The 14416-nt window shown below is 51.5% G+C and overlaps 1 protein-coding gene across 8 annotated transcripts in view; it reads right to left on the bottom strand.

Annotated features, from left to right (window-relative positions):
- Positions 1-14416, bottom strand: part of PPIP5K1 (diphosphoinositol pentakisphosphate kinase 1) — a 45883-nt gene that overhangs the window by 11919 nt on the left and 19548 nt on the right. For 4 of the 8 annotated variants that reach the window (XM_065641380.1, XM_065641384.1, XM_065641382.1 and 1 more), the window contains exons 22-27: positions 14156-14270; positions 13443-13550; positions 12080-12196; positions 11686-11850; positions 10499-10589; positions 4496-4618 (exon numbers count right to left, since the gene is read on the bottom strand). In XM_065641380.1, the coding sequence (XP_065497452.1) occupies positions 4496-4618; positions 10499-10589; positions 11686-11850; positions 12080-12196; positions 13443-13550; positions 14156-14270 (719 nt within the window). Of the gene's footprint in view, positions 1-749; positions 813-4495; positions 4619-10498; positions 10590-11685; positions 11851-12079; positions 12197-13442; positions 13551-14155; positions 14271-14416 lie in introns of all 8 variants that reach the window. The other 4 variants (XM_065641381.1, XM_065641383.1, XM_065641385.1 and 1 more) reach the window with 2 other exon arrangements.

The raw sequence follows: 14416 nt of genomic DNA, 5'->3' as shown, positions 1-14416 counted from the left end.
CCCTGGGTGGCTGGCGCCCGTCCCCTCTGCCTCCGGGAGGCGGCAGGTCCAGCCAGCATGGTCACCAACAGCAGGTGAGCGAAAGTTCTGCAGACACCATCCCATCTGCAGGAATGGTGAGCCTGCTCCTGCAACCACCACGCTGGGAGAACCGGGGGACCACCCTCAGACAGGTCTGCAGATCAGAAGCCATGAGGTTACCCCCGCTGCTAAGACACCTGTGCTGAGGAACACCACGCACAGAGGAACGCGGCGAGCGCCGCCCCTGCCACCGCAGACTGTGCTCTGCCAGGTGACCCCTCTCTTGGTCCTGCGAACCTACATCGTAGAAACTGAGGACTAAGCTGCTGATGCTCTTACAGAACATGGAGTGGATATCTGCGCCCCCCAAATCCAACGGTATTCTCCCCCAACCCCGCCCCCTCAGAGGAGCATGAAGAAGGCCTCAGCATCAGGAGGGAATTAAAGGCTGCTTTGGGAGTCCATTCACAGAGCCACTGCTCTTGCTTTTCCACCTGGGACACAAACGCCTTGGGGGACAGCAGAGGAGCCACTGAGCAGGAACAGAGGGTGAATGAACAAGTTAGTCACAACGAGACAATGGGGGAAGGTGAAGCACGTTTGGACACCAGATACACAGACACAAAAAAACCACGAGAAGGCTGAGAGGAGAATACGTGCAGAGAGAACTGAACGTGAGCATGGGGTTAGAAGTGTGAGGAAACGTCAAATCAAGGAAGCAAACGTACCATTAGTCGGATGCTTTGCAAACGACACAGAAAATCGTTTTACGGCTGGCATAGACAAGAGCTCTGAGGAAATAAAAACAGATCATCTCAGTTAACAGCCTGCTTCTGAGGATCCTCCGACCTTCATACGCTTGCGGCTGCTCTTCCGTGTTCACCTTCTTCACCCCACGACAGCGGCTCCCGCGGCACGGCCATCGCACCCCAGTCTGACCAGACCTCTCGGCTCCTGCTGCCCTGGCACTGCGGGGACCTGGCCCACGCTCACGGTCACAGAGAGCGCCTCACACCTCCCACCAACCCCGTCCACCCGGAGCACAGCCCCAGCGCGGCCCACGCAGGATGCAGCCCGGCCACGCTCGCAGCCGCACGGGCCCAGCAGCAGCGCACACAGCGCCCAGACCCACCGCTGCCCGGGACAAGCACAGCCCCGGACAGGGAAGCACAGCTCAGAACATCCTCCTAATGCAAGCTAAACTGAGCTATTTATGCGTTTAAAGCTAAATCAGCTAGCAACTAGGGAACAACCAGAAGACCCATGCAGATACGCCTCTACAGCTCAGTTGCTCAAAGAGTTTCAGTGCAGAAGAGGTTTGGGGATACACCTGCAGAATGGCCCTTGGGCCTCTCCTGGCCAAGCCCCAGGCCAAGCCCTCCCTTAGAAATCACACATCAGACAGACAATGCAAGGACAAATTCTGTGCATCTAATGGGGTGCACACAGATGAGCTTTCAAAGACATGGATTAGTCTCCATGTACACCAAAAAAAAAAAAAAAAAGGCTGACAACTTCAGTTTATTCCCACTCTGGAAAGTCCTCAGCTATCACGTGAAAGAATGGCCTAGATCAGAACATCTGCAGGATTTGGTGTGAGACCCCAGCCAATCATACATTTTGCTGCTATTTAGGAACTTTCAGGAAATATTAGAAACGCTTTTATGTCTCTTTCCTATTCCATGCGTCTGCTCTGCCTGGTCAACAGGGTCTGTACACCCATCCTTCTGCACTGAGGTCAGGAGACACGTGTCCATCTACGCTCCACACACCATTGTGCTTCTTTAGCTGCATCCACTGACTTGGCCAAATAACGTATTTAAACCAGCTTCCAAACTTGCTGCCATTTTCTTTGCCAGCTTAACAGAGCACGACAATCTCCCCTACGCATGTAACCCCTTGCAAGTGTCGGAGTCCTGGAGCTGCAGCCAGCTGGGGACGTCTCCGCTGCAGCCCGCGTTCCCCATTTACAGCACATCAGTTTAACGGTGCTGACCACAGCTCGCTGCACCCCTGGCTTCACACCAGCCACCTGCAAACCACAGCCCCCAGAGGCCCTTCCCTCCGCCCGCCGCTGGGACACAACTCTCCACTGAGTGTTCCTCAGTCCTCTCCCAGCCCTACGCAAAAAAATTCAGAAATAAGGGCCATTTTAACTTCACTTGAGCAAGTCTTTGATGAAGTGCTATAAGCCATGCACCACACCTTGAAGCATCACAGCCACGAAAAAATATCAAAGAGTTCATGCAAAGATGTGCTCCAGGGTCTGAAGGTTTCTAAACATCATTAGCCTGATGACTGCGGAAAAGGCCTTGACACGAATGTCCTCCCAGAGTTTGCCACGAAGTTTGGTTTAAATGCCACTGTTCAGTACTTCATTTGTGCTCATTTAAGCAGGAACATGCAGATCAGGGGCTTATTTCAGATTCCAAACTACCTTCCCCATAAGCTAAATGCCCTTCTGCCTCCTACTTGTTCTCCCAAGCCCCCACCTCTTCCTCACAACTGCTCTTATTGCGGCAAGGCGCTGGGAGCACAGGGTGCCACAGCACACAAAGAAACACAAAAAAAGTAGTGTAATATCAAGAGGAATAATTCTGGGCTGTGTTAGCCACACGCTAGCGAAATAAATCTGCCTTTTAAGTACCGGAGGGTACGACAGCGCCTCAGCATGCAGAGCCCTCATCACTGGTTTGTGCTGACGCAGCAGGACTCTGCCCTGCACCTCGGGCACGAGCGGCCCGTCCTCAGCTCCTGCTGCAGGGCCGGGGAAAGCAGCACAGCACCGGGACCGGGACCGGCAGTGTCTGCTCTGCTCCCGGCTGGCCAACAGCGAGCGGCCCGTGGTGCTTTTCTCTGAGAGCTACTGCTGCCTGGGGTTCGTGCTGCTTGCAGAGCTGCGGACGAAGCAGCCAGAGCCCTTGCTGGCCCCTTCAGCAGCTCCCCTGGTATTCACACCGTCTTGTGCCGAACAACAGGAGCTTATTCTGGGACCTATGAGTAACCAGCAGCTGTCGCCCTGAGCAGCGCGGACTGGTACAAGGTTTGAAATCCTCCCCGCTGGGTCTCGCTGTCCCTGTCGCTCACAGCCTGCGGCGTGCCAGGGAGCTCCCCAAAGAGGGGACAAGCAACAGTTTTCTCTTGCCCAGTGAAAAGCAGCACGGAAAGCCAGTGTACACAATGGTCTCAACACAATGGCATTCATGAGGTTCCAACAGGTCTGAGAACTGGATACCATCTTTCCACCCTGATTTGCTAGGCTGTTTTCTTTGCCTCAAAACTGGACAAACATCCAAACCTCCTGTCTTCCACAAAGGCCCCAAATTATTGCCTTAATCATCTCCCCACCTTGTAACCCACCAGTGCTATTGTTCGTTATGATCCTGATAAGAAAGGCTCTCAGACTCTGTAAAGTATTGACTAAGACAGCATTTGTTAGCATTAACATGAAAAGGAAGAAGAGCGGACAGACAACTCGCATCCATTCAGGTGCTGGGAAGCCGAGCTGTGGGTTTCCAGGTGGGTTTCCCACGGCACAGCGCGCTGCGCGGATCCCATCCATGGAGAGGTTTGTTCAACGCTGTTCAGCTCCACGTTCCAGCAACGGTACGTTAATCAGTACTTACGGAGTCTGAGCACCTTTCTTAGCAGGTCACAGCAGACACCTGCACTCATGCACTGCCCGTCCGGCTGCCCCACGCTCCCCAGGTCTGTGGTGCTCCTGCTCCCTCGGCAGCAGCAGCACACTCTGCTGCTCGATGAACAACACGCCTGCAGTCACTGCAGATCAACCCCGGCCGGCAACGCCGCTCCCCACATGCATGGGCAACATTTGCGCTAATGGCCCAAATATGTTCTACCGGATCATCTTGCTGAACTTTAGGGCAGTTTATGCAGAACTGCACAATAACTAGACTTTCCGGTCCTTTTGCAGTATTTCACCCAAGCATCCCACTTACCTCAAGGATTTCAGGCATATCACACTTGCTTTCTGACAGCTACCCTGCACTCAGAACTCTGTGTGCCCAGCCTTACTCTAGTACCCATCCTATCCACCCCTGAGCATGTCATTCTGCCTTTGGGATGGGATTACTGCCTTCACAAAAGCTCCGTTTAGCACCAGCAAGATCACCAAGGTAAGCGAGATGATGCGATGTGCTGGATTTCCATACCAGGACAAACCTACTTAATATCTAGACCAATAAATCCTTCTCCACAACAGGAAGTGGTATTAAAATGTCACACCAGATCACACCCCAGACATCAGCATAAAACTCCTTGCACAGTGTCAGCTCCTGTCTTGGCCTAGCAAGGATCACAATTTCTTGGGATATGATAAAATGCATTACTGTAGAGGCAGCGAATATATACATTCAACGGTCATTCTTCTCAGCAGTCTAAGCCTTTGCCTCAGTAGCATCCTGAGACACCAAAGTCCACAAATTAACCACCTGCTGCACAGGAACACACATACCGTCTTTGTATGTCAGGCTGCTGGCAAACTTTTTGCCATGGCTGCGTGCGTAGTCCTGGAGGTTGGGGGCACTGGAGGAGCCTCCCAGCACAGTGGTGCTAAACAGCCCGGTGCACTGTGACCCTGGAAAGGCATGGAAGGTGTTAGTATTATATCTCCACCGCATGCAACTATAGAAAAGTAGGGTTAGTCAAAGAATGAGGAACGAATGGCCACTTCGCAGGCAAACTCAGGAAAAAAAATGATGTTGGGGAGCATAGGGAGGTGGTAAATTCTAAATTCAGTAGTGCCAAATGCACAACAGGCAGTCCAAAACTCAGCACCAGGAAAGTTCCTAACTCCATCCAGGGGTTTATTTCCATTTGCCTTTCTTGCCCCGACCCAGGAGAAACACCTTGACACCCTTCAGCTAGCAAATCTACATACTCATGTCAGAAAAGCCAGGATGCCAAATCACTGATGTTCATGTCACAGGGCTTCATTTCTCTGCTCTTCTGCCCTTTCTCTTTGGAAATCTCCTTTTTCTGAGGGCACTGAGAGGAAGACAAGACTGCCTGATCTGTTGGTCAGAAAATGTGGATTAATCACTGCCAAGCAGTAACAAAAGCAATGAGACCAGAGAGCCTTCTGTCATGAGCTGCTGCCCAGGTGACATTTCCCATCCACTCAGTCATGTCCTGCTACTCCAGAGTAGGTCCAATTGCTCCATGAACTACCTGTGCAAAGCACCAGACGCACACACAGCATGGAACTTGGACACCCTGTGTTGAAGAACATGGCGTGCAAGGCAGTCTCGTGCACGTGAGGGCAGCCCAGCACCGCTGGCCTTGGCAGCCGCTCGTGTTTGCTTCTCTGAGGCACAGAGTTCTGTGGAACGACTGGACTTCACATGATATTTAGGGAATATTGGCATTTGAAACAGGATTCTTTTGACGGGGGAAAGCAATTGTGACAGAGATAAAACCTATTATGGGCGAGACAAAGCCACCGATTGGCTATAAATTCTCTGCTAAAATGTCTTGGTGCTGCATTCCATACTGAGAATACCAACTGCTAAAACCAGCATTACTTCCACATATAAAAGGCTCCTAGAAACAACCAGGTTGATCTTGTTGCGCCTTGTCTGCCAAGGCAAAAAACCTGACATGCTGCCTGTTAGTATTGAACTGGAACAGTGCAACTGTTACTATTGTCAAAAAGGTGCTGCCTAGATTGCAGGGAACCTCTTGATTCTAAAATACAGCATCGCAGCAGGATTTAGGTTGGAAAGCCTCTGGAGGCTTCTTTCCCGGTGCCCCAGCAGGGCCAAGTGGGATCAGTTTGCTAGAGTTTGTCCAACCCAATTTTGAGAGGAGATTCCACCAGCTCTCTGGGTCTCCATTGCAATATCTGGCATATTCACGCTGAAAAACATGTTCCTCCAAGCATACTGGAATTTCCCTTGCTGCAACTTGCGTCTGTTGGTTCTCAGCCTATCGCCTTGGAGGGCAGTCTGTCTGTCTTCTCTGTAACCTCCCATCTGGGTGGCCAGACAGCATTCGGGGCTCCACGCCCCACGGCTGCTGATCCGAACGGGCTCTCCCAGCATCTCCCGGCAGGCTGTGACTCCAGCCCCAGCCTCCTCCGCGGCCTTGACGGCCTCACACCCGCTGTGTCTGCACCGGGCAGCCCAGCAAGCCAGCAGCTCTTCAGATGCGTCTCAAAGGGGCGAACAGAGGAGAAGAACCGAATCCCTTGGCCTGGTGTCTGTGCTGCTAATCCAGCCCAGCACAGGCCTTCTGTGGCGCTCGGGCATGGCTGCCTCACGTCCGCTGCCTGCTCCTCAGGACCCAGCTCTTTCTCTGCAAAGCACCTTTTTAGCCAGAGCTGCTTTGGAGAAAACACACAGATCCTGACTGTTGAGTTCATCACATATAAGCTCAGTCTACACTGAAATATCTGCTCCTGGGAAGAGTAGGGGACGACCCAAAGAGTTCTCACATCACTGTGACACTGCTGGTCACTTCCCGCAGGACAGGCCAGCACGCACGTGCCCTTGGACAGACAGACAGACAGAGAGCTGGTGCCTAAAAGGCGACTGATACGCAAGCCTTAGAAAATTTCCTCCTAATGCCTAAATTGAAGCTCAGCGCTGACTCAGCATGAACTGCAATCTGTCAGAATGCAAACAAAATTTTGTCAAGCAGCAGCCAGGGTGAGGCTCCTAATCACCCTTCCACGGCTTAAAAACAAACAAACAAACAGACAGCAACAACCCCCCCCAACAGACTCATTTACTGGCAGATAAAAATGGAACAGAAGATTTTTATGACTTTCTGTCTTGAGCAACCTCGTGCCACTGACTATGAAGCGAAAGATGCCCCCGCGTTTCTGCCACCTACAGCAGACAGAGGCATTTTGTTAGCACCCTTAACCAGAAGAGAATTTATAAAGACAACTCTATGGACAACAGCAATTGTCTACAATGAACTCTAGGAGACCATTGGAGCCAAAGTTAACACACATACGCATCCTAAAGAACATAATGGTACACATTTGGATTTAAGACGTAGCAACATTGGCTAGAAATTACTGTATGTGCTAGATCTTTCTTGTGTATTTAATTTTCAGATGTACATTCAGTGTTTCAGATGTTCAAAAAATAGACATCCTTTATTTCCCTGCAGGAACATGGGTGTCTGCACAAAGCTTCATGCCCATCTGCAATACAGCACCTCTGTTGCTCAAACAGCAAGGAGTGATTTTACCCCATTTTGAAGTGTTCTTGCAAGCAAAGAAAGGCATTGAAACTTCCCTAGGTTTCTCAAGCTAGAAGCATGCACACTATTGCAGACAGTTCACAATAATGCACATGCTCCCGCCCAGAAAAACGTGGCATACTGCAAAGCACCACTTTGCACAGACAGAGCAAGCTGCCCCTTCTCCAAACACACATCCAAAGGCACTTTTAAAATCACAGTAAAAACACAATTCCGGCAGGTCTGGTAGCAGAGTTGTCACAGGAGCTCTGTCCTGCTCCCCGCTCCTGCACACAGGTCAGGCCTGCACAGACACTGTCCCCAAGATGTGGACAGCCACCCAGGGACCAGGGCACGGACAGGGACAGCCACCCAGGGACCAGGGCACGGACAGGGACAGCCACCCAGGGACCAGGGCAGCACACACAGGGACAGCCACCCAGGGACCAGGGCAGCACACACAGGGACAGCCACCCAGAGACCAGGGCAGCACGGACAGGGACAGCCACCCAGGGGCCAGCGCAGCACACACAGGGACAGCCACCCAGAGACCAGGGCAGCACACACAGGGACAGCCACCCAGGGACCAGCACAGCACACACAGGGACAGCCACCCAGGGACGAGCGCAGCACACACAGGGACAGCCACCCAGGGGCCAGCACAGCACACACAGGGACAGCCACCCAGGGACCAGGGCAGCACACACAGGGACAGCCACCCAGGGACCAGGGCAGCACAGGGACAGCCACCCAGAGACCAGGGCAGCACACACAGGGACAGCCACCCAGAGACCAGGGCAGCACACACAGGGACAGCCACCCAGGGACCAGCACAGCACACACAGGGACAGCCACCCAGGGGCCAGCGCAGCACACACAGGGACAGCCACCCAGGGACGAGCGCAGCACACACAGGGACAGCCACCCAGGGGCCAGGGCACGCACAGGGACAGGGACAGCCACCCAGAGACCAGGGCAGCACGGACAGGGACAGCCACCCAGGGACCAGGGCAGCACGGACAGGGACAGCCACCCAGGGACCAGGGCAGCACACACAGGGACAGCCACCCAGGGACCAGGGCAGCACGGACAGGGACAGCCACCCAGGGACCAGGGCAGCACGGACAGGGACAGCCACCCAGGGACCAGGGCAGCACGCACAGGGACAGCCACCCAGGGACCAGGGCAGCACGGACAGGGACAGCCACCCAGGGACCAGAACAGCACGGACAGGCTCGATCTTGGGAAAGCTCAGAAAAGCCAGTAGTGTCTGAATGAACCCCTCATAGCACAGCTGCTGAGACAAGTATTAAAGCCAAAGTTCAAGCTTCTGTGAGTTCTGTATTATTCCTCCCAGAAAGTACATTTCAGATCCTAAAGTGGGAAGAAATTAGATTTCTACAAAACGAGCAGGAAAGGAATCAGGAAGATTCCTTGGAGAGCTTGACTTTCACAGGTAAAAAGGCATCATTCTTCTTAACGGTCCTCAGGTTACGAGAAACTCACAGAAACACAGACACCCTGACAGGCTCGTGCTGCAGCACAGGCTGCTCCGCTCAGCCCTGCTGTGCTGCAGCTGCAAGACTGCAGACAGAACGACGGCCGGGCTGCTTTCCAGCTGCAGGTTTGCTGCACAGACTGGCTCTGCCAATCCCCGCCCAAAGCTTTGTTTCTGCAGAGCTTCCCCGCTGCAAAAGTGAGCAGCAAATGCTTCCCAGCAAGGCAAGTCAGGAAAGAACCTCAAATTAAACCTGCTGGGATCACATTTCAAATGCTGTTGTCAAGTAAAAGCACAAGAGTCCAGCAGAGTATTAGCCTTCTCTATTGCCAGAACAGACATTCCTCGGAAACCCAGAAAAGGCCAGAGTAAATAGGCTGTAATATCTGCTTTCCAAAGCACGTGCCTTCTGGTACTCAGGCATCCAAACAGTAAAGATAGTTTGCATGTAGCACTCGATGTGCTCAGTAATTCTCTGAGCAGCTGCACTTCCCTGACTGTGTCATCTCAGGAATTCTCAAACCGATCCACATGGGTTCACACAATAACCGCAGGTTTCTGCAGGCCTAAGCCAGGCAGTCTCTTGCAGCTTAGTCCTGCAGGTGGCCTGTGAACAGCAGAAATAAGTACATGCACCACGTGAAACAGCACAGGCAAAATCCACGATGGCCAAGGCTATTGTGCCTTTACAAAAATAATATGCATCAGCCATTTCTTCTTATTAATAGATCTTTCCAGCTGGCTGGGAGCATAGCTGGCAGACTACAGGGATACTTCCTAACCACTCTGAAGAAAATTTGCTTTCCTTGGTAAGGATTAGCTTCCAAAGAAGCAGCTCATTCAAAAGTGACAGAGAAATGATCAGGCCTTTCATAAGTCTCTTGGCTGCGGGATGTCCACATAACAGGGCAAAGAACTGATGAGTGCGAACTGCTGCAAGTCTGTGGCCAAGCCATAATGCAAAAATTGTTCTAAACAAAAAGACAGTGGGCGTAACTTGGACATTTCCACCTTGGTGCTTAGATCTGTAAGATCTGTAAGATCTAGGTTTCACAGCCATCTTTGAACCTCATGACAGCAAAGACACCTTTTCAGTTTCTAATAGATCTTGCTTTAGCAAAAATATTTCAGGAAGAATTTCAGCTGTCAAGTTGTTTAGATTAGGATGACAGGGACTGGTGCTCTCAAGGACAGGTAGCGAACACCAAGTGCCCCAAAATATTCTCTTCCACTGGCTACCACGCAAAGAATGGCCCAGCAGGGATTCCAGTTCAATTAGAGAGCTGTCAGACACCGGTGCAGATGACAGGTCTGTTCCGTACAAGAGACCTTTAAGAAGCAAAGGCAGAAATATAATAGTCTTACAGGAAGAGCAGCTTTGCATGTAAACTTCTGTTTTGTGGAACCCGAAGTGTGCTAGTTCTAAGTAAAAATCATCTCTTCCTACTAAGTTCAGAAATGGTATAACAAATTACAGCGACATGGAACCAGAAGCCCAACCTGCAAGTACGCAGCTTGCTCTGTTGCTCCCATGCTATAAAGGATGAAAAGTGCATCTTCGGCTGCTAGAAGCTGAAGGAGAAGATCACACCCAAAAGGAAATACAGTAAGATAGCCTCTACAGTGGTCTACACAGTAACACTAAAAGAAGACATAATACACACAGACACATGCAAGGAACTTGAGCCAGATGTACACGTGGACAGACAGAACCCACAGAAACACAGCGGGACAGGCGAGCAGGCTGGTGCCAGGTCGGTACAGTACCTAAGCCACTCTGCTTCATCTCAGAAGACTGCCTGGAATAAGTGCTGAAGAGGCGATAACCTCCTGATTTGGAAGAAGATTCAGAGAGCACCTGCAAAGACAGATAGTATGATCAGTGCCATGGTCTAAGATACCCGTCGTCTCAGAAGCCTTTATAGAATACATCAACTGCAGGTAAAGAAAAGTATGTCTCTTCCTTAAAATCACAGTTTTCTAGAGGCATAAAGGTGCTCATATGCTGAGACTGGGACAGTGCACACTCTATTTTAATCTCCAGTTTGTGCTGGGCTGTGGAACAGTGGAGATTTCAAAAGTACGAAGGGACTTGTGTACTGAGCTCCAAGACTCTTGCTGGAATCACTGGGACGTGAACTTCCTTCTCTAGCAGCAGGAAAGTCCATCCCCTTTAACTCAATACGTGCCTGTTACAAAGTGCCTCCGAGCGCTGCATGCAACGATTACATCATGAGGGACACCGAGATGGAAGCCAGCTAACAAACACCTCAAGCCCTAACTCTGCTGTCACTGGTTCAGAAAGCAAATAGCAAAAATGCCTGTGAAAAGTCTCAAAAGGAGGGACAACTTCTAGAGCACTTGGAAGGTGTCAGCTACCTGCTGACTGTGACACCAACCGTGTGACACATAACTGCCCTGAAGGAGAGAAGAAAGAACGTTAACATCGATCTTTGTTACTTTAGCAGAGCAATGATTGGGACAGTTCTAAACCCCGTGGCAGCTCAAACACTCTGGAACAAACCCGCCAGTTATCAGGGACCTCTGGCCTGCAGGAGATCTGAGACAGGAGACGTGAACAGGAAACACGGAGCTGAACTGCGAGAGGCGACGGCTGGAGTCTAGGGGGTGGCAAAGATGTCACCACGGCTAGGAGAAGAGGCTGCACGCAATCTCGTAGCTGGTAACGCTGATGCCTCTACAGGGCATGTAATCCAAATAATTCTTGTATTTCGCAGGCATTTCCTCACTTGCTTTTCCTCATCAATTCCTCTGACCTGTGCTCCCCTGTCCTTCCTCATCAAAGTCCGCCTTCCAAAAAATCCCTCTTTAACTTCTTCAGAGCCTTTCCCAGAATCAACTCGAGCTCTGGCATGTTAAAAGCAACACCAGGAAATCAAAACCACACAAAAGACCTTCACCAGAACAACCAAGGGTGCCCATCGCATTGTTACCTCCATGGACCCTGTCTTGCGGTTCCTGACCAGCGGTGACCTTCGCTGAATGCTGACGGGCTCGGAAGGCTGCGGAGACCTTTGTTGTGCACGATCCGGCTCATCGGTGCCCTTCTCTTTGGAGAGGTTCTCCAGGCTGCCCTGGTTGGCTTTCTTGCCCTCGTTCTGCAGGAAGGAGACAGGAACACCTCCAGGCACGTGGCCATTGCAAGCGCTGCCCAGCACCAGCTGCAGCCGTGGTCTGGTCTCCAGCTCCGCAGGGCACAGGAGGTGCCTGCATCCCCAGAGACGCAGCAAACCCCGGGCGCTCGGCAGAGACGCAACCTGCCCGCAGCCCACGGTACGAGGAGGGTCAGAGGAGGGTTTGCTGGAGCCCAGGGGACAGCGCGCTCACCTCCGCCGAGGCAGGACGGAACCCGAACCCCGTGGGCACGTTCCCGTCCTCCTCGCAGCCCTTCACGCCGGGGCTGAAGTGCAGCTCCACGTGGAAACGCTCTTCCGAAGATGGGTCCTGTGAACGTGAGGCACAGGGAACAAGGAAACAAATGAAACTCGGTCCTCGTCAGCAGAGCCAGGGTTGGACCGGCCGCCCGAGCGTGTCTGCTGGGAAGGGAAGCAGAAGCAACAAGAAACCACCAACGCGATGGCGCTCGGTTTGTCTCACCCAAAGGGCCAGCCCTTGGTAGCACAAAGCCGAGGCATTCAAATTGTTATTTTGTGACAATACCCACCAGAAGACCAAAACAGAATAGGGCTATACGTGTATATATGTATTATAGTAAAATATATATATATTTTTATATATATATATACACACACACACACACAAACCTAAAACATAGCCCGTTCCGATCCATTTGTGTTGCAAAACCACCACACACTGGGGCAGGGAGAGACTGCTTCCCTCCTGGACCCTTAGTTGAGTTCCAAGATTTAATTGTCTCTAATACTAATTTATATATTTTTTTAAGGGAAGCCAGAGCTTTTGCAGTATCTGACACTAATGATGCAAAACCAAAAGTTTCCCCATCTCTACTTACTAACAGATTTAGACCGCTCCTAAAATCTCTATTCAGAGTTTGGGGTTTTTTTTGACAAATGGCACTAAGAAATGTTTCCCTTGTCCCATTAAACCCCCCCATCAGCTCTGTGAATCCAGGACTCCAAGGATCGCGTGTGGCGGAGAGGGGCTGCTTCCTCCGCACCACCGCACCTGGGGCTCAGCACCTGCGGGTCGGTGCCAAACCTGCTCACCATCAGCTTCCATGTTCTGGCTGTTTTATAAATTATTCTCTTTACCTCCTGAAGATATCAGGATATACTTCCCTAACTATACCAGTGTATTTTTAAAATAAAAATCTTTACGAATGTGGAATTCCTGGATGTTTTCTAGAAATACTTGGAAAAAACTGCCAAATATAATTTGGTTTTATTTATTTTTTCCTACTGTTAATTTGTAATTAATATTAAGAAACAGCAAATTATTTTGCTTTAGGAAACACTTTAAAATAGATAGTATTGATTATTTCAGTTTGGTATTACTGCTCAGGGTGGCGTTCTGCTTACATGTAGTGAGCACTGACCGGGTCACAGACTCCCACCTAAAAATAAAACCTAGCAATTGTGTTAGCGATCCATCCATCTTTATTCACAAGCGGAGAGAGCTCAGGTTACGAACTTCCAAGCTGAACTCATCTTCCAGGGACTGTGCCTTGCGTCACAGCAGGAAGGGTTTATCCTATACCTACATCCCTCACCTTGTTGTTGTCCTCGTAGAGCATGATAACAATCTGGGTCATGTAGTTCAGCTCTGAGATAGCACTCAAATAGTCCATGGCTCGCTTCCACTGCTGGTCTTTGTTCTCCTGATACACACACACAAACAGTCGCATGGAATAAGCAACAGCAGACACCTGGCAGCCTTCAGTGAGATGGGCTGAGGGAGTTTGCCTCCACAAGATAACAACATCATCAAGACAAAACCACTTTGCTTCACTTGCATGGAGAGAGATGACACTGCAGTGAGGGTGGGTGCACAGCGAGGAGCAGCTGCAGGGGCCGCGGCAGCTCCCGCACACCCCGCATGTGGACCCGCACACCCCACTGCGAGCTCTGGGCCATGCTGACCCCAGAAACACGCAACCCACAGCTGGTTGCCAAATGCCATCGCCTCACACTGCTGTCCTCCCACACAGGTGAGCGGTCTGCTCATCTGAGAGCAGCAGGACAGCTCTGGAGAAAACACATCTCTGCACGAGCAAGGCGGGCAGGGTCGGGCTGGGGAAGAACAAGCCTGCATGGCAGAGCGGCAGGCAGCTGCAGCATGCAAACACGCAGCGGTGCAGTCGGCCACAGGCCACTGGTGCACATCGTTACTGGGAGGGGGAACCTGCAAACACACACTGTCCCCCTGGGCAAGGGCACTGAAGAGAGCAGGAAGCTCACAGCGTGAGCACCGCGTGACACTTACGTCCAGGAGCCCCCCGTAGCGGAAGATGCTGAGCAGAGAGTGCACGTGGCTCTCGCTGGTGAAGTAGAGCCGTGTCCGAACGTGGCGACCTGGCGACAGAACTCCTCTGGAGTACCTGAAACAAAACCAGCCTGCTGTTACTCATACCTGCCAACAACTGCCGTCACACCGCAGCACTTCTGCAGGTTTAGCAGAACATGATAATCCCCCATCGGGAGCTGTCAAAGAGCAGCAGGAACAGAACAGTGAGCGCACTGGGCA

Source organism: Caloenas nicobarica, chromosome 10 (assembly GCF_036013445.1).
Source record: "Caloenas nicobarica isolate bCalNic1 chromosome 10, bCalNic1.hap1, whole genome shotgun sequence".
In the NCBI taxonomy this organism is placed as follows: domain Eukaryota; kingdom Metazoa; phylum Chordata; class Aves; order Columbiformes; family Columbidae; genus Caloenas; species Caloenas nicobarica.
The sequence above is the reverse complement of the archived record's forward strand: the minus strand, read 5'-3'. Positions and strand labels throughout refer to the sequence as shown.